The sequence below is a fragment of the Nothoprocta perdicaria genome, unplaced genomic scaffold (assembly GCF_003342845.1).
Source record: "Nothoprocta perdicaria isolate Ctin4 unplaced genomic scaffold, notPer1 scaffold_0, whole genome shotgun sequence".
Taxonomy (NCBI): Eukaryota; Metazoa; Chordata; class Aves; order Tinamiformes; family Tinamidae; genus Nothoprocta; species Nothoprocta perdicaria.
In genome coordinates, this window is record NW_020454092.1 from 13,907,017 (window position 1) to 13,929,909 (window position 22,893).

Here is a 22,893-nt window from a genome sequence, read left to right on the forward strand (position 1 = left end):
ATTCTTATGGCTGTATGCTTGGATGATCACTATCTTTTGATGAAAAAATGGTTTTTCTCTTGTTTTCCTTCTCTCTTTTATTCCTTATGTATTACTGGAAGCTGAGGTTTGTTAAAGCTTTCATATTTAGCATTCCTATAATTCAAGCATCCTCTGCAGCATTTAAGACTGTTGTTTTTAAGCACTCTGTGGCTATCAACGCTTCCCTAAAAACAACCCAAGCTCTCTCCCCTTTATTCTTTCCTCCTCCACAGTTTTGTTTCTTCTGTTACTTTTTGTTGTCTTTCCCTTGCACTCTCCTCACCCCTTCCTGTATTTTACCTCAAAAGAAATGCACCACAGGCAAAATCTGCTCATGTGAATGCCCGAGAGCGTCATTAACCTTTGTACCTTTAAGTCTGTGGGGCGGTTTCAGCCAGCAGCAATAAAGGAATCTGCAGAAGCATGATCTTTCTGAAGGGAAATAAAATCCTGTTCCAAGCTCTCCTAGGTAGATATTTCACTTGCATTTCTGATAGGAGCTTATCATACTTTTCAGATTCTCAGAGTTTATAAATCACTTATAAGAATGGAGGCCCGGAGTAAAAGTCAAAAACGGCCGTAATCTTCTGTAGTCGGGGTTAAGTGTAGGTACAGAGTCCAGTCCACCGAGGGATTGTACATGGTTGGTACTAACAATTCCATATTAAATGCAATCCTTTCTGATCTAGCCAAACCCTACTTTCAACTTTCCTGCATTCCCATGCACCTGCAAGAAAGGTGCCATATCCTCCAACCTCCCGGGAACTACCGCTTCTTTTCCTTGATCGCACTTTTTARAAAAAAAAAAAAAAAAAAAAAGTGACAGCAAAACGAACACATCCAACATTGTGCGTTCCTGGATTCCAGATGTTTAGGGCTACACATTAAAACAGGAAATTTCTGTCTCCCTACCAGATAAAGTCCCAAATGCTGATGGTTATGGCCAGTTTGTCATTCCCTTTGGCTGCAGTGGATTTCTGGATGCTGTGAAGAGGAGAGGGAGCGCACTTGGACCTACCAGCTGGGAACCAAACAGGGAGCAAAGGGAAGACGAACGGAGCAAAGGCAGGGAAGGATCTGAAAGCAGAAGGGCTCCCTGTGCAGCATGGCTGCGGGTTCAGAGCAGGTGAGGAGGGGAAACCCTGGGAGGGGAAATCCTCCCTTCCAGAGAAACTCACACTGCTGCATCTAAAATAAATGTACATATATACATATACATATATATATATATGGGGGGGGGGCAGGGACTCCCTTGCATTCTAACCTGGTGGGCTGCTCTGCACGGTGCCAGCAGCCCCGGCCCCCCAGGCCGCTGCTGCCGCTGCGGCGGGCCCGGCCCGGCCCGGCCTGGCACGGCCCGGCCCGGCACCTCGCGCCCGGAAACGGAAGCGCCGCGCGGCGGCAGCGGGGCCAGCGTGTGCGGCAGCGCTCCCGGTCCCGGTCCCGGTCCCGATCCCGATCCCGGTGCGGCGGTGAGTGCGGCCGCGGGCGCCCGCGCCGCGAAGGGGGAGGCGGCGGCGGGCGGGAAAGGGAGCTGTTGTCATGGCTCTTCTTCTCTTCTCTTCTCTTCTCTTCTCTTCTCTTCTCTTCTCTTCTCTTCTCTTCTCTTCTCTTCTCTTCTCTTCTCTTCTCTTCTCTTCTCTTCNCTTCTCTTCTCTTCTCTTCTCTTCTCTTCTCTTCTCTTCTCTTCTCTTCTCTTCTCTTCTCTTCTCTTCTCTTCTCTTCTCTTCTCTTCTCTCCCGTTGCTTTGCATTAAAAATGAGCTGCAGCCATGGGTCGATAAGCGGCTGTGATTTCCCCTTCTCTCATTATTGCTGCTCCCTCCCCGCCAGGCCAGGCTGCCTGCACCGGCTTTTGCATCCCGCCGTGTGAGCGCGGGAGTGCCGAGTGTGCTTCATCCCAACCCGCCTTTTACTTGCCCAGAATTTGCTTGGTTTTACAGCTGGTTTTATTCTTACTGTTAAAGAAGGAATGAAAAAGTTACAAAAAAACCTTCCAATTTCTTAATGATCAAAGCAGTGATGATGACTGGACACCATTGTCTCCTTACGTCTTGTTAGGAGACAATTCTGACTGGAAAGTATTAATTAGTGGGTCACCCAGAGTTTCTGTTGTGAGCATTTCCATTCCTGCAGAGCCGCCTGTTCTGCAGTGTCCGCTGCGTTAATCTACAACAGCGTTAACGTGAAGGGAGAGGGTGCTTTGCAAGTGCACGGATGCAGTTACTGATTAAACACGTGCCCCTTGTCTTCGGGGCTGAAGGGCTGCGCTGCCCGTGGTTGTGTAACGTGGTTGTGCAAGGCGGTTGTGCGGCGTAAAGTTGTCTGGTTGTTGTTTGTGATACATTGAAGGTCTGGTGGTTGTTTGTGCCACGGGCCAAAGTGAATCAAGAAGCCACTAGTTACATTGCATGATGTGAGAAGATGCTTTTCTTTGGGTGGTAAAAGTATATGATCCTGCCTGCAAAACTGCTAGGCTGATTTAGGGAAGGTTGTTTCCAGTGTTGCATTCTGTTTCTCTGACTCCTCACCTCGAATAACCCCCGTGCTCCCACAATCTAATTAATTGGTGACTGCCTTCAGCACCAACTCAATGCATCTCAGTGCAGATCCACTACCATTAGTTAGTGTTTAACGACTCTGCACTGTGCCTTGGTAGAACAAGTGAGTGTTCATTGTCTGCACTGTGTAAATTGTGTAAAAAAACAGGCTCTGAGAGGCTGAAATTGAAAATACCAACTTGATCTGTCAGTAGGGACTACCTGTAGTTGGAAGCTGACCACCATGTGGTGAAGGCAGGGCTTTTTTGGGGTGGGACGTTCCTCCTCCACAGATGGTCTGATGGCATTGCCTGCTTCCACTCTTGTGAATGTTATCTGTTCGGAAAAAAATAAAAATAAAGCTAGTTTGGACATTGCTGAGCTTGGGAAACAACTTCCTCAGCTTCTGCTGAAATCAGCTACCCAGCTCTGGAGCACATGCTGAGGGTGGTTCTTCTGGAAAAATTTCACCAGAAAGATAAATTGTGAGGATGTTGGGGGACAACCTGTAAAACCTTCCTTTTTGATTATAAAGCTTCTCCCCTGTAAGCAGATTGCTTTTTGCAGCAGTTCCAACACCAGCAGCTGATAGCAGAGCAAAGCTTGCAGTAGGATCCTCTCTTAGGCTTTCATACAGGGAAAGCTCAGCTATCACAATATTAGGCATGACAGAGAAGCCTGTGATCAAAATGACTGTTTGCTTTGCTTCATTTTTTTTCCTTCTCCCTTCAGGATGCAACTGCTCTGTGAATCTGTATGAATCGGTGTATGAGTCTTCCCACAATGGCATAAGTTCTATCCTGTCTGTACTTGAAATGCATCTTGTGCAAGATGGAGGTCTAGTAGTAACTATCTGATAGAAGAGGAAGATTTAGCACTTTATTGGATGCCGAGTGCCAACAAATAAAGACCTTTTGCAGCCTTCTGCACCACTAAAGCTTGCAGCTGATTTCTTTAATTAAAAAGAAAAAAAAGTTTTAATCTGAGTTTCTGCATTAAGTGTATGTTATTGCACACTGCTTCGTGATACTCTTCTCAGCTCTGAGAAATCTTAAACCTGTGCATTGCAGAGGAGAACAGAGAGTAAGAGCAGAGACAAAAAAGCCCACTGTTCTAGTCTGTTCAGGTAGCTACTGACATCCTTGGCACCAAAGCTGTGGAGAACCTACTTTATTTTATTATAATGTAACAAGAAAAGCCTTATCAGGATCTTTAAGATTTTTCTTATATAGAAAAAAAGGGTTTTTTTTTCCAATGTACTAAATTGATGCAAACTTTTTTTTTTTTTTCCCTCTCTCTTGTTCTGTAGGCAAAAATGTCTGCAGCATGTGAATTCCTCACGCTCCACACTGGTCAGAAGATGCCTCTCATCGGATTGGGAACTTGGAAAAGTGACCCTGGCCAAGTAGGCAGAGAATGAACTATAAATCAGAACTGTCTGCTCTCACATTGCATTTGTATCTTGCAAATGTTTTTGAAGATGATTTGATTTTGAAATGTTTTGAAGATCCTAGATTTTTTTTTTTTATAATAATTTCCAGAATGTAAATAGACCTTGGTCCTGGATCCTTCACTTGAGTGGGTTTAATTTTAGGTTTGCTGGAGACAGTGGAGTTTATATATAAATCTGCACAACTGAGGTTTTAGGACACAAAACCAGAAGATCTCTCAGGACTTTTTAACCCAAGCTTTAGGCAACTGTGCTGCCGGAGGGCGGTTCAGAGTCCCATCAGTGGGATGAGGAGCTGAGGTCGGGAGAAACCTGTAGCTTTAGGGTGGTGCTTGACTATTCCACTGGCAAGACCCCAGGCTGCTGGTTTGACCAAGCGTCCATCTTGTTAGACTTAGTTGAGAGCCTTATTTTAGAAGGCAAGAACCCTCATTGATCTTGTAGTAAATCCTGTTGCAGTGGTCGGCCTATATGTAGCTTTTTTCTTAGTAAAACTAAGAACTCACTTAGGTCCTTTGCTGTTGGAGTAGGGAGGTTAATACTTCTAGATGATGCACTCTGCCTCCAAATGCAGTGTGCTGGCAAGCACCAGGCTTGGGAAGAATTCTGTGTGCTTTTGCAGACTGTAGGAACATCTGTGGGCTGTGCAGTACTTCTCTCCCTTGTCCGTCTTCTTCTTTCTGTCTCATTTAGTTAAATGATAAATTCATGAGGGCAGAGACTGCCTTTCCCAGTGATTATGCGCAATGCCCAGCAGAAAGAGTGTCCTCTTGCTTGGTGGAAATCTCAGCTGGTATTGTTGATTTAACATCTTTCAGACTTATATGTCTACCATTGCATGTCCATACTGTAAGCATTGGGTGTTTTGCTGCTACTCTTAGCTTCATGATGGTTTGATTTGAAACAATAGGATAATAAAATTGTGCTTGAGACTTTGAGAGGGAGAGAGTGAGTTAAAATACTTCTCCGGAGGACCCACTGCATGGCTCTTTCATGCCAGCTGGAGGGAAAAGGGGGGAAATACTATAAAAATTCACCTATTCAGAGCCATGTTACTGTTGATCTTCCTCTCCAAACAACTGTCAGAACAGGAGATCTGTTGGGAATAGTGTACTGATGTGGAAGCTGGGTTGGTATGAGAGATCAGTCAACCTCTTAAACGAGGACAAGGATGAATGCTGAGCTCTGTCACTTAACACAACAACTGCCAGCAGAATTAGGTTTATTAACATGCTGGAATTTAATGGATGAATTCATGTAGACTCAAAGCTTTTTTTGTGTGTCTGTATTCCACTAAAGCATATGCCTGGGACTGAACAAACAAAATATTATTGAATTTTTTATTTTATTCCCTATTTGTTCCGTGAGAAGTGCAGTCTTGTAAAATAACAGGAAAGATCCTTCTTGTGCATAATTTAAGACTATTCCAAGTGGATTTTGCCAAAGTAGGTAGGATTTCTAACACCTAAATCTGGAATGGTGTCTGCTACCACAGATCCCATTAGGATCCCATTGGGAGCTACTTTTCTAGAATGCCTACTGTTTTCAAATAAGTTTTCCTAGCTTACAGTAAAAACATGGTCATGAGAGTACAGTGAAAAGGGCCAGAGTTACAGAAGTTGCTGCTGGTCTTATGGATGCTTTATCATTCTTCAAAATTGTGTGCATCTGTCCTTCAGATTCAGAAGTGCAGCTGTGGCTTGGCAGAGCACACAAATGGCTCCCTTAAGTCATGGCACAGTTCAGGAGAATCGTTATGAATTGAAGACCAGAAGAGTAGTTCTACTAAAGGCCAAAGACCTAGAGATGCAGAGGAATAATTGCTGCTTCTCAACTAGAGGCTATTTATCAAAAGCTGTTTTGTACAAGGGCTACATTAGAAGCATGATATAGGAAATAGATGGCTTTTAAATTACTTCAGGTAAATATTTTTTTGGATGCAATTGTCATTTTCCTTGCCAAGCTGTTTTCCTCTCTTAACCTTTCTCTGTTTGTAATTTTTATTACCATTCCTGTTCTGAATTCTTAACAAGACAGGACTTAGTAGTTCAGTAAAGTTGTATCATTGCAGCCCTGGTTTCTTAAGACTGATAATGTAGAAGGTAAGGTTAGGGAGAAAAACTGTTAGAATCTAAATCCACCTTGGAAGGCTAATTTAAAATAATACATTCTTTCTCCCTTGTATCTAGCATGATAAAATGCTAGAAGAGAAATTGTTCTACATGTTACCATAGGAACATGACAGAGGGCTTTGGAGTGGAAATCAATATGTGCAAAAGCTTGTGAATTGGCAGTAGAAAGGGGTTCAAAGAGAAGAGTAGTATCAAGAATAACATCAACTTCATTATTATGGTTATTATTATTGGATCTTGATTACCTGTACTCTTTGGATGTTGTATTCACTGTTCTCTCAAGGGGCCATGCTTCTGACCTGGAGTATCAATTCCCACTGGACAAGTGCAACCTGTTGTGGCAGGGGCGAGTTCTGTGGGGAGCGACGCGGGGCTGAGGGACGTTGTTGAGGGACGTTATTGAATTTCAGGGCTAAGCTTCAGGAAAGCTGGAAGAGGAAGCGTGTGTCTCATAAAACCGGTTGGACAGGATGGTTTATAGTAGGGTTGCAACTACATCCTTGAAATTCTGTTGGAAAATCTGGAGCATCTCAGTCATGCAAGCAAGCATTCACTACAATAATGCTATTAAGGGAAGAACTTGGATTAAACCTGAATAGGAGACAAAACTGAGGGTTTTAGGGTACATCGAGTATAAGTTATTATGTGGTGTCCTGAACTCCTTGTTTTGCAGCAAGCAAAGCAAGAAGAGTTGGTAGGAACTGCAATACAGTGGTGCATATATTCTGGTCATGCCACATGTGAATGAATATCATGTGGCCAGCCTCATGATCTGTTTTTCCTATTTCCCATGAGCAAATATACTTAGGCTGCCAGACTGTGATGGCCTCCCCTGCCTGGAAGGGAGACTGGCAAAGCTTCATGCTGGAGTTTTGTTTTTTTATGAAATATTCTTGACTTGTTGCTGAGTGGTGTCATGGCAAGGTTTTGGAGAGCCTCTTTATAATGGCTTGGGGCAGTACAGAAGATGCTCCTGGGATAGCTGGGCTCTGTGGTGCTTGGGAGTATGACAACTTGTTAATTTTTCCCATTGTGATGGGCAAATTGAGGACCTGTAAATCTGTTAATGGATATGGTCATGCCCTGGGACTTAAGGGCTCTGTTGCTAAATCTGCCACTGACAATGGCAGGTTTAGAGGATCCATGTTCCTCCACTTTAAAAAACAAAGGGGGAGTGAGAAGGCAGACTCTTTAGGAAGCTGCATAAGTAGGAGTCTAGTTCAAAAACTTTGCTACAGCGGAGGAAAATAAGGCTTCAGCTGTGATACGGTGTCCATCTGGGAGCAAACCAGAAGCTGGCCAGAATGATGCAAGGGGCTGAGAAAGGTGACTTCTGCTGAAAGCTGGAAGCACCTACAGTCATTAGGCAAGAGCAGCCTCAAGGGAGGCCTGCTAACAGTTTTCAAATGTGATTAGCCTTTGCAAAGGGTAAGCCAATTAATTGGCTTAAAGGAAGCAGATGAGATACCAGGGCCTTGTATCTTGGTTGGCCGTCCATAAAATTTTGAACACAAAGATAGCTAAGCATTGGCCCAGACTGCCTATCATTTATAAAAATAGTTTTGACAAATGTTTGTGGGACTTTGTAGGCCCCACTGTAGGGCGTAAGAGCAGACTAGATGATTTCTCAAGATCCTTTCAGAGCTACTTTCTGTATTTACATGTTCACAAGTGAATTACTTAAGCTGTCTGACTCAGCTTGCCCAGTGCGAATTGAATTTAGTATTTGTTCCTTCCCTGACAGTACTGAGAGACAACGTTAAAAGACATATAGATGTTTTGAAAGATCCCTTAGTTATTACTGTTACTTCAGTGCACCAGGTATTTAGGGGCATTTGAAACTCCAACTTCTTCCCTTGGGCTTCCTGCCTGAACTTAATTTCAAAAATATAAAACTTTCTATTAAAACAAAATACTTCGTATGCTCACATTAACATTTATCTGTTATTAGATTTTATTTCACCTCCAATATATACTAATTTGCACATCTACCCTTGACTGTTTTCCTTTTGCATGGAGCTCTTAGTTCAATCTAGAATATTTTAGTGGGCTGAGAACAGTTGACAAGAGTAAAAATTTGCCAAAATTCTGAGGCCAGATTAAATGATCAGTCCCAGTTGCTCAGGGTTAGGAATTTATTTAAACACACCAATAAAGAAAGATGGCCTCCTGTTTATCACCTTGCAGAGACACGTTTGGAGTGACATACTCTTGTTTTTCTGTAAGCAGTGCCACTTCATTTTTTATGGCAAGTTCTGTGTTTGTTTGAATAAGAGTTAGGTAAAAATATTTTAGGCTAATAAAATGCTACAGATGAATCATACACTGGTTTTCCTTTCCAAAAAGTCCTTAACATGTCCACTTTTTTTTCTGAAAGTATATCTGGAACTTTTATTTTTCTCTATTGGAGCATATGCTTTTTACCTTCTTAGACTGTGGATATTCACCATAAAATATTCACCTTTTAACATGTCTCAAGTTACGCTTAATGTGTCTCAGTTACTATGACCTTGATTTCATAGTGACCGCAGGAGAAATGCCTTTGTCATAGTAAAGTCAGGATTGTACAAACCATCCTGCTGAAGCCAGGAAGAACTTCCTCCACTGCTCTGCTAAAAGTGCTTTGTCATTCTGGCTAAGGAGAACTGGTTAGAGTCCACGTTTCCTCTCAAAATGCCAAAGAATGCAGTCAGAATATCCTGTGTCTGCTCTTATGCAGTTCTCGGAAAGAAAAAGAAATAATCTCACCAGAAAAGAAATTTGATTTCTCCCTCTTTTTTTGGGGGGACAGGGGGGAGGTATTATCTGAAAACTAGACTGTTTAATTGGAATTAATTATTTTTCTAGCTTTAAAATTGAATGTGTAGGTGCTTTGAGGAGTAAGTTGAAAAAATCAATCTCTTAAGTAGTGTCTCTAATCTGTGTGGACACTTTTATTCCTCATCAAGACTAATCTGTGTATCAAGCCTCTCTCACAGAGCAGTGTACAATCTCCCACAGACTGCAGAGATAAGCTGGTAAGGAGCAGTAAACAGAAATCACTACAGATAAGATGTACTCGTACTATAGTACAGAGGAGATGAGCAGATTTTAGAGAACATTTGCTCACTGCCCACTGGAAACTAAATATATATGTTTTTACATCCTTGGTCCATAGACTTGCAACGTATCTGAGGTCCACGTGCAAATGCATGTCGGGTTGAGCACTTGTGCTTCCTCAGAGTGTTCAGAAGCAGCAACTGAAGCACAGTGGGTTCCTTCCCAGCCATTCTGGTCTGCAGGCAACAGTGCAGAGCAAGCGGGGCACTGTCAGCAGCGCCTTCCCCGCCAGGCACAGGGACAGCCAGATGCAGAACCGTGAGCATCAGCGGCAGCTCCCATGTCGCCTGCAGCCGTGGGTATCCAGCAGGATAGTGGCTTTCCCTGGTGTGCAGGCAGTGAGGAGATATGAAGAAAAATGTGCCATAAAGTCACTTCATATCTTAGAAATAAGGTGTGAGCAGTTGAATCAAACCTGCAGTCTGGTTCCTCTGAAGCCTGACTTCCTCTGCTGGGAGAAAGGCTCTTCCTTCCTGGCTTGGCTGACTTTGACTGTGGCCAGTTAGTTTGCCTCCTTAAAGCATGATTTATTTGAAAAATGCTTCTTAGAACTCATTTGATACTTGAGGAGAATGTGACGACAATATTTAAGAATTAATCCCTTTACTGTCTAATGAGTTCTTGCATGCTTGGCCTGAGTGCATGACCTGTTTTCTTGTTTCCCTTGGAGTATCTGCTAGTGCCTAGCTCTTCACTCATAAGCACTGTGCTACAGAGGACTGCATCCTCCTCAGTCGGGGTGCCTGTGAAACAGCATGATCTTATTATATCTTATAGTAGCTCTGTTTTATGATTTAAGGGTGGGTTTTTATTTATTTATTTCTTCTCACCTGCATTGAGTCCTTAACAGCTTTTTCTGCTTCCCAGTCATTCGTTCTCTTTTCACTGACTGTGTTGGGTAACCTGCTCCTGATTGCAGGTGAAAGAAGCGGTGAAACATGCCCTGAGCGTGGGTTATCGCCACATTGACTGTGCCGCCGCTTACGGCAATGAGACGGAGATAGGGGAGGCTTTCCAGGAATGCATCGGGCCCAACAAGGTAAAAGAACACAAAAAGCACCACCCTGACCACACACTTTATCAAAATTGATAGCTGCAACCTGGAAACAGACTATAAGGTTAGCATTTGTGGGCTTTTTCTCAGTCAGTCTCAGCTGCTTGGTTTTACTTATTGGGAAGAATCTCAAATTTGGCCCCTCGCTTTTGTTCATAAAAGAAGTCGGCAACCTTACACATATAGTTCCTGTGAAATAAATCCTTCTTGTCATTGCTTTCCTTTTTTCTTTCCTGTGCTTTAAGGGAATCTCTTTGTTATGTGATGAGCTACAGAGAGGCTGTTTTCAGCTTGCTCCAGGACTTCCTTCCCACTGCACAGAAGGATAGGATTCCTATGCAGGAAAGCACAGGATTTTGTTTTCAAATCATAAATTGCAAAATTTGCTTAAGAATAAACTGAACAGTCTTTTTCTCTTGATCACATAGTGCTTAGTAATGTCCTTTACCCTCGACTTGTAGAGTTTGGAGAAATATGTGTATGTTTCTTTTTTTGTTTGCTTGTTTGTTTTGTGAAACTTGTAGTAATTTGGGAAAAGCATTAGGTATGCCTTAGGACTTGTTAATGCAAACATATAGTTTTTGTTTCCAGTAATCCAGTATATTTTTTCAAAGCTTAATTTGTGGGTTATGTTTTTTTTTTTAATTGTTTGATTTGCTTTAAAGCTAACTAAGGCATTGCTGCAGTTCTTTTCCTGACCTTGTTCCAGTAAATTGCACCCTCTTCCCTTTCTCGAAGGTTATGAAAAGAGAGGACCTATTTGTAACATCAAAGCTCTGGAATACGAAGCACCACCCTGAAGATGTGGAGCCAGCATTAAGGAAAACCCTCGGGGATTTGAAGCTGGCTTACCTGGACCTGTACCTCATGCACTGGCCTTTTGCCTTTGAGTAAGTTCACCCCAGAAACAGCACAGAATTAGAAAACAAAACAAAATCCCCAATTTTACATTTACATCTTTCTGAGCTGGGTATTTCTTCCTGTAGATACTGCCTGCAATTTGTCTTTAGGTGTAGCTAACAGCATAATCCTATGGAGTGTTGTATAAGATCCGTCTCTCTACTTTTCCATCATCTGTGCATTTATTCATTTTGGATGAATTCACATTCACAGAGGCAACTGTTCCCATCTTATTTCTGTTGTTCATTTTTGAATTGGGTTAATATTAGATTTGTTGCTAGTCTGAAAATACGGTGGAGAGGATAGATTTCTGTTACTGTACAGAGAGACTCTAAATAGAAAAGGAATAATTGTTCTCCATACTTAGCAATTAGGAGTCCACAAAAATGAGTTTTAAGTTTCTGTTTAAAATCCTTAAGCTGTTATTAAAAATTGCATTTCACAGTGAGAAAACTAGGCACTGGCAATACGGTCACTAAATGACTGTCAGTTTGGCACAGGTGCCAAAGCTGAGTGACCAAAAGTAGTCCAACTGTGCATAAGTAATTAAGTTTTATGGAACATTATTCTCCATCACTGACAGGAGCGAAGTTTATTTTCTTGTAACTGTGAAAGCAGTAATATTTTATTATATATTCTTAAATATAATTCATATATATATATATATATAAGTTTAAAAAAAAAGAACTCTGCCTCCCAGGCTGTTTGCAGGGAGAACTTCACTCAGTTGGGCTGTCCCTGTCAGACTCAAAGGAGCTTCAGTCTTTTTTTTTTTAATTTCTAGGACAAAGTTGTTTCCAGTCATCAAGTGAACTGGATTTTGCAATGTGTACCACAGCAGTGACAGGGGGAAAAACCTCTATAATCCCAAACGTATCCCTCAGCGTAACAGAATGAGGAAGTGTTTTAAACTAAAGCTGGTTTGCAGGAAGAATGTCTGTTTAAAAATTACCGGGTTTTGAAATAGGGTGTTTTCAGTCAATTCAAAACCTTCAAACCACTGTTTGTTCAGGTGATAACATCTTGTAATATAAATAATCGTGTGTATTTAGTTGCTCTACATAAAAATTACTTCAATGGCTCATGGAAATGAAACAAAAAAGGTTGACAAGGCTGGTATTTTCATAGTGCAGTTTCACATTTTCTCATTCAAAAGCATTCACTCTGTTTTCCATTAGCTCTGCTTCAGTCTACATCAGTGCCTGACTGACTGTAAAACCTGCTCTATGGGGAAGCTGAGCCAAAGAACAGGAATTTTAAACAGAGCTTCCTATTAAGATCACGATGCCTCTAGGTCTAGAAAAGTAACCTTAGTGGTTCCAAAGCAGAGCTCTCCCAGCAGAGAGTGGCTCCTCTCCAAGGACAGATTGCTCAGAGAGCAGTCACAGCCCTTTCTCAGTGCACTGCTGTTGCACCTGGCAAATCCAAGCTCTTTGTTGTTTTTATGGGCTGCTGTAACTAAGTGGAAACACACCTACCCTGCGGGCAGTGTGACAAGCCAAGACTTCTGTGGGAATCTGCACTGGAGTCCAGTGCTGACACAGTCCACAGGGAATGGGAAAGTCAGACCTGCACAGGTCGTTTCTCCTTGGTAGTCCTTAAACCAACATGCTGTTGGTAGCAGCTTCCAATAGACTGTGACTATCAGCTCTCCACAAAAACAAACTGAAGAGCAAAAGCTGCTCTGAGTTGGTCCTGTCTAAATCAGCTGTTTTGCTAAGATCAAAGTGTGTGACGAGCTGCTGCTTGTATACAGTGACTGATGGGTGTTAGGGAGTCACTGCCCTATACGTAAGTACTTCTGACAACTCTAACAAGTTTAAATAGGCAGAACAGTGTCTAAACCAATTTCCTGTAAGTTTAGTCAGCACCCTGGCATTCAAAGGAAAAGTCTGCTCATTTGTTATGCTACCTTGCAAACCCTATAGACCTGTAAGAATATTTTGAAGTGGTTTTTTGTTTGTTGATTGATTTATATATTTTTAGTGATCGATGAATAAAACAGAAATCATCATGCAATATGCACCTACACTTTTTCTTTGATGCTGTAGACGAGGGAACAATCTCTTCCCAAAGAATGCCGACGGCACGATGCGCTATGATTATACTGATTACAAGGATACCTGGAAGGCTATGGAGAAGCTGGTAGAAAAAGGTCTCGTGAAAGCCATAGGGCTGTCAAACTTCAACAGCCGTCAGATCGATGATGTTCTCAGCGTGGCCACTGTCAAACCAGCTGTGCTGCAGGTAAGGGGACTGAAGGAGAGGAGGGCTGCCTTTCTCCTTGCACTGGGCAGCTTTGAGTGTACAAGTGCAGCCGCCTCTGCAACGAGCAGGCATGGCCAGTTGGACCCATTCCTTGGGCAGAAGGTCTATATCCGTGTCCTGTGGCCTTTTATGCCTGCTTAGTTGAACAGAAGAGTTTGTGGCCTTCCATGGGAGGAATGATTAGAGATTTAGTCTGGAAGAGAAGAATGAAAGTGACCAACAACTCCGTCCTCCAGAAAACTTCCTTGCTTGTTGGATCTATCAGATACCCGGCACTCTAAAAACTTACTAGAGTTATCCTGCTTTTGCTATAGTCTTAGCCTCCAAGAGAGTTTTTCACTCTCTGTTTGCTAAGTTGGAGACTCATAAGGTTTTTTAGAAACTGGAATGAACTGCTCTGCTGACTGATGCTCATGCCTTTGAGCTCCAGTTTAGAGCTTTGTGCTGATACCTTCTTGCCAGGCACTTACTGTGGGTTGCTTTGACAGGTGGAATGTCACCCCTATCTAGCCCAGAATGAGCTGATAGCTCACTGCCAAAAACGAGGCCTCGCTGTCACTGCCTACAGTCCACTTGGCTCTCCCGATCGAATGTGGAAACATCCAGATGAGCCTGTGCTTCTAGAAGAACCTGGGATCAAAAAACTGGCAGAAAAATACAGCAAGTCACCCGCCCAGGTCATCCTCAGGTATCCTCAGTTGAGAGAGGGTGGAATTTGGCCTAGCCTTAATAAAGAAAACACAGGATAGATAGCATGGAGCTGCTTGTGGTACCTACTTTTTCCTCACTGTTGGTGCTGAGGTAGAATCTCAGCACCAAAAGCAACCTTCGTGCAGTGCTTATTCTGCAGAGTTGGTGGAGTAGATCCTGCCTTAGGGCAGGGAGATGGGAGTAAATTAAAGGGATCCATTCCTGGGACTCACTACCTTTTCCGTTGGGGAATTACAGTGGGACAGGAGTGAGGCAGCAAGCAGTGCACCACGTTTGGTCCGTCCTGCTGTATTTGCATGGGACTGGCTGCTTCAGCTTCTGAGCTCTTGCAGCTCTATTCAAATGGGCTTTCAGGAAGAGTGTCTGAAAAAGGTCCCTGCACTGAATGACTGTTTAGTGTTTTGTTTTAATATTACATGTACATAGCTGCTGGATTCTGGGAAACAAGATGGTTCAGTGATATCCAGAAAGTTATCAGCTTCTTGTAAACTTGAACTGGATCTCAGTCCTCATTTTTTTGTGCAGCTCTGTATCTGTCAGTATCACTAGCACAACCCTGGGGCAGCAGTAAGGTACACTGTCAGTGGACCAGGTTTAAGACTTTGTGCTTAAACCAATAAACAGGCAGTTGAGGAATTTGAGGAATTTAAGTTTTCTTCTAGTCTCTCAGCAGTTGTCACACTAGAACTCAACAAAACGCTTCAGTCCATTTTTCTGACTATTCCTTAGTTTTATGGCTTAAAGCACCTGAAATTTACTTGCTTATTTGAAGGAACAGAACACATTCTTCTCATTCATTAGTTCACTGACCACTGTTTTGCTAAAAACATAAATGGCATCTCTGCTGCCACAGCTGTCTGTTCTACTGAAACAGATGTCAGGGTTGCTGGCTGCACACACAGAAGGTCTGTCTTTCTTCCCAGGTGGCAAGTGCAGCGCAAAGTTGCTGCCATTCCCAAGAGCGTCACCCCCGCTCGCATTCTGCAGAACCTCCAGGTAAGCAACTTGATTCCCTTTGCTATAAAGCAGCAATTTAGATGAAAGACAAGAGATTCAGCAGTGCTCTTTTGTATGAATAACATAGTGCTTAACACCTGCATAACAACCTGAGGCAGTTGGCCCGTGCTTGTTCCTAAGTGCATGCACTTAGGAGGGAAAGATATTTAGTTACAAACTAGTTAAGTTCCAAGCAATTAGTGCCTGTGTGCACGTGTGCAGGCATCAACAGTCTTCTTTTGTTGCCAGAAGTCTTAACTGAAAAATCTTTATCACAATCTTTACTGATATTTGAGAGTTTAAAATTGCATTAAAGACTTCCTTGGTCAGTGGTTCTTATTTACAAATAACGGGTTTGCTCTGAGGACTGGTGACTTTCTGCAGCAAACTGCCATTCTAATGCTGCTGAAGGTATAGGATTAGTGTGATCCATTTCTACTCTAAAATCAATTCATTTTACTTAAGCAATTGCTTGAAAACTCTAACTGTCAATAATTTGGAGGGAAGTCTCTGAATCCCCCCTTGTGATCTTTATTAAGTCCCTAGTCATACAGGTCGGTCAGTTACATATATGTTTTTAAGTTAGGATTTGTTTGTGCAACTGTTACTCCTGCTAAACCAAATTCTGCCATGTAGCTTGCTGCTAAAATTTCTGAAAAGTGCCAGCAAATGCAGGGCAGCCTTTTAGTCTAGGCTTAAATTTAAATTTACAAAGCAGCAGAATATTGATGTCAAAAGGCAGCACTTCCTGAGTAAGGATTTCTACCTTTGTGGAAGAGCGCTGGGCAGTATCAGTGAAGGCTTTAGAACTGGCCCGTGAATGCAGACCTTTGTTTTACTGTTGTTATAAAATGGATTAAAGTACAACTGCATATTTATAAACCTTTGAGAAGATGAAACCTTTCCTGGAGCCAAGATTTTTAAAGATAGATACATAACTCCGCTGCTTGGAATTGCATGGAAATTCCCTCTATTTGAACACTGCAGCTCCTGAAGATATTTAAAACGTTATAACAAGTAGCTTCATGTTTAGTTTGCTTTTATTTGGGTTTTAACACTAGGATTTAGCAGCTCTGAAACAGCTTTTCTTTTTGAAAGCCTGGAGAGTTAGTATGCAACTATGACAATAAATTATTCTGGTTTCTTTTGTGAGCCTGTGTGTTTGCATCAGTTACAATAGTGTCATCGCAGGGTTACCTAAAATGAAATGCTGAAATAGTCACATCTCAAGTCACTGCTGATGCTTTCATTCTGTCATGGTTTACTGAGACCAGCCTTTAAGTCAACCCTACCTGTGGATCTATGGAGAAATACAGGGCACAAGGAGATGAACATAAACAAAGCCAAGAGGCAAAATGCAGCAGAAACTGAATATGAAAAACTTATGATTATTAAATGAAGACTTGTGTTTGTTTCCCTTTCCATAGGTTTTTGATTTCAGTCTCACAGAAGAAGAGATGAGCCACATCGGGAGCCTGAATAAAAACTGGCGTTACATCGTGCCGATGGTTACGGTAAGTTTCTCTCGTGTTTCTAACGGGTTTTAATTACATGCATTTGGCCACAACTTGGAGTTTCTGCAGTTTTCTTTTTTCCTTTTGTTATCTGGTATCAGAACTACTTGTAAGTAAGAGTCCTACAAATTTTTAGGCTATGCAAGCTGGAAGAAGTGTTCAAACTAAAAAAAAAAAATACCCTAGAAGCTGTCATTTTCTGTATCTATTTCCCTTCTCAATTTTTTAATGAAAAGTTCAAGTGCAACTAGTTCCCCATGAGAGGGAATTTGTCCCCTCAATTGGATGTACCTGTTTCACCATTCTTGTCAAAAGTCTTCCTCTAAATTATGGTGTTTGGCTTTGACTGTGTAACTTTGCTTTCTGCATCCTTTAGCAGCAGTATCCCTTAGCATCATCACCATTTCCTCTCTCACCCAAACCCTCACTCCACGTGCTATCAGCCATGTCAGTGCCTTTTTAGCGTCCAAGACCTTTTGTTATTTCTTCTCTGACATTTAAGAACCAGCCTCTTTTCTTTTCTCCTCCTTACAGAAATCTTCCTTTTTGTTTCCTGCCTTTATACTTGTGCTCATCATTTCTTAGGCATGTATTGTCCCATTTCTACCCATACAGAAGTGGTTATTGCCACTCCCTGAGGTGTCACTGGGCAAAAAATGTCCTATAATCTTTAGTGATTTGTCCCTGCCCTAGGATACAGTGCACTGCAGATGTTTGTGCAAATTTGGAATTTGAGAGCCCTTGGCTCTCAAGCAGCATGTCTGCCTTGCTGGACATCCCCCTGGGTTAGTCAGGCAGGGTTCCTGGCTCTGGGAGTCCTTTGGAATAGGCATTTCTCCAGAATTTATCAGCATGTTTTTGGAGTGCTCGAGAGCATATCAACAACGGGCACACCAGTTTGAAAAGAGAAGCTATAAATGTGTGTGGAACGATTCTCTTCATGCGAGGATAGATACCTGTTTTCACTCTTCACTGGTTAACAAAACCTTCAGGGCCCAGAAGCAACCATGTAGGGCAGCTTCAATACGTGTACATAGAGATACCCTCCTCTTCTCCCCATCCCTGCAACCAAAAGTCCTTGTGCCTGTGGACTGGGTCTGTACCCCACACTGCTATGTAGCTGTGCACACATGTGAGTGTGGGGGGAACAAGCACATCTGGTGTAGACAGCACAGGTTTTTCAAGCGTTTTGCTAGTCATGCTGCCAGCAAAGTTGCTTTGTAAATGAAGCTGCAAAATGCATTTTAAAATGTAAGCTGGGCTTGGACTAGCCAGGGATAATTCATGTACTTTTGTTTCCTGGGAGACTTTATCAGCTCTCAGTGATTCACAAAGAGGAGATGAAATACAGTTCAAAGTGTTGGTCCATCCACATGGAAAAAGGGTGAATGTAATACAGCTGGGCTTCAAAGATATTGCCATATGGTCAGATAACAAGACAGGAAAAAAAAAGGCAAGATGAAGAGAATTAAAATGCGAGTCTGTAGCTCTAAGATCTCTACTAGAACCTCGTCTCCTGCCTGCCCCTCTGGGCTTATCAGAAAGGATTTTCATCACGTCTGAAATAAAATTAAAATTCCTGTCTAACCTTTTATGGTCATCTCCTCTGTGAGTCTAATTTACAGTGTCTGAATTTCAAAGTGCGTTATGACAGTGACGTTGGAGCCCCTGCTATCATAACTGACAAGACAATAGCTTTTGCTTGCTTAACCACATTGACATATAAACACAGGGTCTTACAGATGTGCCATTTTTTGAGGTTATATTTGCATGTAGGTGCTTAAATAATGTTGCTGGGCATTTGAAAAGATCCTCATTTGGACAGAGATTGATAACTGTTTAGCCATACCTGATAGCAGCCTGAAACCCAAGCTTCTGGAAACACATAGCAGGCCAAGGAATGTTTTTAAGCAGAACTTGAATAACCAGCAAGCAAGGGAGGAGGAGTGATGATGTTCTTGTGCACAGGATGACCTGTGTGTTTTTGTTAGGTACTGCTGATCTATAGTGTGTTCATTGGGGCGTTGTTTTTTCCCCTTGCCTCTTCCTTCCAGATTCTGTGGTAGATTGAAAACAGCCATGTGCAACATCCCCTCTGGCAGCTGCTGTTCTGGCACGCTGCTAACAAGAGTGTTCGCTTGAAGAGCTGCTCTGTATAGTGGAATATGGGGGGAAGAAATGGGCAAAAATGGGAAATATAAATTCTAAGAATATGAGGGAGTTGATGGCTTTCAGTAGAGTATAAGAAAACCTGAGGATACCGTGACCATTTTGTCCACAAAGTTTTACTATTGGCAGTTTCTTGTCAGTTGATAGTTATTATTTTGAGTGTCACTAAATAACTAATTAAACTAAACTAAATTAAAACTTACCGTCTTAGTTTTCTGCTCTGTAGTGCCCCCAAGTGCCTAATTTCATGGTGCAGCCTGTTGCTCTAGGGAGGTGTGTTTGTTTCCTCACTCATGGCACACTTCAGTTCCTTCAAATGTACGGCCTAGCAGCAAGGTTTTACCCCAGCTCCCAGTAAGTGGGAGTGTTGCCTAAGACTGAGTTCATCTCGGATGGCAGCCTGTGCATCCAGATGGTGAAAAACAGGCTGTAGGACCTTGGACTTCTGTTTGAGGAGCCCTGCTTTTGGGCCAGCCTGAGCCTCTGCTTCCTTACTCTGAATATTAGTTTTCAGAATTCCCATTTCACAACCGGAGAAGCTGGTCTACCTTGGAAATACTCCAATTCCTCATGCCTCAGCAGCTGGAAGAAAGCCTGGCTTGAGGCTACAGAAAACTTCCATTTTTTTTTGTCTATTTTTCAAGAACTGCTAAAAGGACTCAGAGGAGAGGGAGTAGCTCTTGCTAAAGCGAAAAAGATGCTTGGACATGTTTGTGAAGAATTTGAAATAGTGCATGGTTTAGATTTGTAACTAAGAACGAGAGGGTTTATTTATTTATTTTAAGTTTACTGACTTGAGTTTGTCTGTTTGCTTCACAGGTGAATGGAAAGCTAGTAGCAAGAGACGCTGGACACCCCCATTACCCCTTCAGTGACCCCTATTAACTACTAGAAAATCAGGTGTTAGAACAACATGCTCCTCTGCATGCTTTTCCACAAGTAATTCTTGCTATAGTTTATCAAAAAGCCTTTCCAAATAAAACCTTCCTCTGTGAATAGGAGGCCTGAGAAGGTTTTATTTTTAATTGTTTTTAACTGACCTCCTTTCTGCAGATACTGTAGCTTCCACGTCAGAGTTTGTGGGATTTTGTTAAAATGACTGCAAACTTGCTCCTGGAAGTGTCAAATGTTTGGGGGATTGGATAAGATTGGGGGAGTCAAAATCAAGCTCCAAACACTTCATAATGAGGCTGGGGGGTTAGTTTGGATTTACTGCCTGTAAAATTAGGTTATTATATGCAGGGGGAAACAACAAAACAAAAAAGGAAAAATAGAGCGCAGAGGCAGTTGGTATAAAAACATTTTTCAGCTAAATAACCGCTCAGTAATTTTGATATCCTTAGTAGTGTTTTTACACAGGGAACAAAGAGAAAGTGCTGTGGCTGCACTATGCAAAAAGTACTTTATCACAGCCCAAATAAGCAGCCACGTCCAGTGCATTTTGCTCCCTTTAGAGTACTCGTGTGACTTAAGATCTCCATTTTCTTTTTCTTTTAATGTTTAGATTGATTTGGAGGAAAATACATATCCTGGAGCAGGCCTTCAGGGCACTCCTCTCTGTTGCTCGTGTTACAGATTGGTTTTAGCTCTAGCAATGCCTCTATAGCATCAAAAAAGCACCAATAACTTTGTTAGGAAGTCTTAGATAAATCCATCCTACCTTGCCAATAATGTCCAGCGTGTCTTTACCACGGATAAGTGTAGTCAGAGTGCTGGAGGATCCCAGGATTCATTGCTGAGTACAAATAAAAGCAAAGACCTGTCAGAGGGCCCCTTCTCTTTTAACATCCCCTTCTCAGTTGCTGCCTGAACTGGGACTTGGGAGGGCTGGTCCTGCCCCACATTGTACCACGGACCTGCCGGGGACGCTGGCCAGGCTGTTTGCCTTTTCCGTGTCGGTTTTCCCACTGGTCTCTGTGTTATTCCAAGGCAGGGATTAATCTGCTGAGTGCTGAGGTACCACTGAGCACAATTGGAGCTAGCAACGGTTTGTGTTCAGCCTCTCATTCATGACTTGTCCAGCCCTCTAAGAGGACATGTGGTGTTAACACCTAACAGTGCTGTGATAGTATCATTTGTGGCCTTACCACGGTTGTTTAACATTTTGTTTTGTCTTTTTGTACCTGTAAAATAGGATTAATGCTTATTCACCTCAGGGTAGACAATACAAGGCCCAGTTTCTATGGCCTTGTGAGAATTAAAGGGATTTTTCTAGATCCATTGATGCCATATGGAGAGTGCCATAGGCAAGAGTTCTGGGTAACTCGTGGAAATGAGAGCTGAACTGTCTTAAGCTTAAGAGAAATGAAGAGTGCTTTTTTCCTTCCCCTAATAACAATCCTCTTTCAAATAGTAGTTCAAATAATATGTATTTTGTTTTGTTAGCTATGTTTCATTTATATGAGGCCTCTATTAACCCCCCTATATTCATCTCAAGCATAATGCAGGCCAAAGTGTCAAGTATTTTCTGCTGCAGAGCATGCAGCTGAACTAGAACAAATCTCTTCAAATAAGGATTCAAAAAGTGATAAAGAATTTACCTGTCCCTCAGCAAAGTGTTTTCCAGCGCAGTCTAATGGTGAACTTAAACTTGAGTGTGAAAAACAATGGCATTTCATTTGGGATTCTTTACTAGACTGGATGATTAAAAAAAAAAAAAAAAAAAAACTATGTTCTTTATTATTCTAATCAAATGTAGGTGACTTTGAGTACGGTTCCTGCTGCAAATCGGTAATGAAGCAGTTTTACTGTGAAGGCGCTATGTAGCACGCTGAGAGCACTCATCCCGCAGCACAGAAGGCTTTTGTCGCTTGTATTTTCACTTGTCTGTTTGCACGCTTTAAATAAATCCTGTATTCGGTGTATGACTTGGAGATTTTTTTTCTCCCTTCTTCAAATGGCCGGATACCAGTTAACTTTTCCCTGGAGGCCATGGATCAGGGAAGCAGCTCTCGGCTCAGTCGCTGCGTGGGGCGGCCCACGTGGGCACGCTCCCGTTTTGAAGGTGCGTGGGGGCGGATGAGCCCTGCGTCCCTGTGGCTTCACCCCACGTTCCTGTGGCTTCACCCCGCTGCCGCCATGAGGGTCCCTGGAGGCCTCTGCTGCTGCAGCCGCCATGTTGGCGCTGCCGCACGCGCTCCATGTTGGCGCTGCCGCACGCGCTGCGAGGGGACACAGCGGCCAGGGGACCGCTGCCCGTGCACCTCGAGGGGACTGTGCGAGCACGGGGCAGCTGGGCCTCCTGCAAGGATGGGAGGACAACGTGTCTCCTCACAGCGATCCCACCGCACGGCACAGGCAGCAAGGTGACGGTTCAGCCATCGCTGTCCTCTGCCTGGCCCAGCTGAGGGAGGGGACGGGGGCCTGTGCTCCCCGTGAGGCGCCCTGTGAGGCACCAAGGCGGGCAGCTCCCCGGGGCTGGCACCGCCCTTTCCCGCCCCGGGTGCGAGGTGCCCGGGCAGCGGCCCCGGCGCGGCAGCCTCGCTGAGGCGCCACCACACGGCGCCCGCCTCGCCCTCCGCACGGACTCCATTTCCCAGCGCGCTCTGCGCGGCTGTCCCTGGGGACTCCATTTCCCGGCGCACCCCGCGCTCCGCCTTCCCTGGCCGCTCCGGGGCGCGCCCCCTCCGCCGCCGCCCGCACTACGTTTCCCACCTGGCAGCGCGGCTCCCCCTCGCCGGGACTACGTTTCCCGGCGTGCCCCGCGCAGCGGCGTCCAGGGTGGCCGGCGGCCGCGCTGCCGCGGGGCACGCAGGGAGCCGTAGTCCTCCGGCGGCGTGCGCGCGCCGCCGGGCGGGCCGGGGCGTGTCCTGGGGGGTATATAGCCCGCCGGAGGGGTAGGGGTCTGCACTCTGCCGCCGCCGCCCCTGTCTCCAGCAGCTTCTATGCAATCTCCGGCTGCCGCCGCTCCGCCCTGCGTCGAGCCCGCGCCGGCCTCCACAGTTAGGTAGGCCTGGGACTGGGGCCGGCCGTGGCGCGGCGTGTGCGTGTCTGTAGAGGAAGGGGGGAGGGGGCTGCCCTGGGGCCGCGAGGAGGAGAGG

The 22,893-nt window shown here is 43.8% G+C and overlaps 2 protein-coding genes across 2 annotated transcripts in view; both read left to right on the plus strand.

The window, feature by feature from the left end:
- Positions 1–1,468: 1,468 nt before the first annotated feature.
- AKR1A1 (aldo-keto reductase family 1 member A1) lies at positions 1,469–21,483 on the plus strand. Its single transcript, XM_026033605.1, has 9 exons — positions 1,469–1,493; positions 3,870–3,965; positions 10,161–10,280; positions 11,034–11,185; positions 13,247–13,442; positions 13,952–14,151; positions 15,098–15,170; positions 16,598–16,684; positions 19,673–21,483. Exons 2-9 carry the CDS (start codon positions 3,876–3,878, stop codon positions 19,736–19,738), a joined length of 984 nt encoding a protein of 327 aa, XP_025889390.1. The 5' UTR covers positions 1,469–1,493; positions 3,870–3,875; the 3' UTR covers positions 19,739–21,483.
- A 1,248-nt stretch (positions 21,484–22,731) lies between these two features.
- The window catches only part of NASP (nuclear autoantigenic sperm protein), an 11,132-nt gene continuing 10,970 nt past the window's right edge, over positions 22,732–22,893 (plus strand). The window contains exon 1 of the mRNA XM_026033617.1: positions 22,732–22,799. Within this exon, the coding sequence (XP_025889402.1) occupies positions 22,738–22,799 (62 nt within the window). The 5' untranslated portion in view covers positions 22,732–22,737. The remainder of the gene's footprint in view (positions 22,800–22,893) is intronic.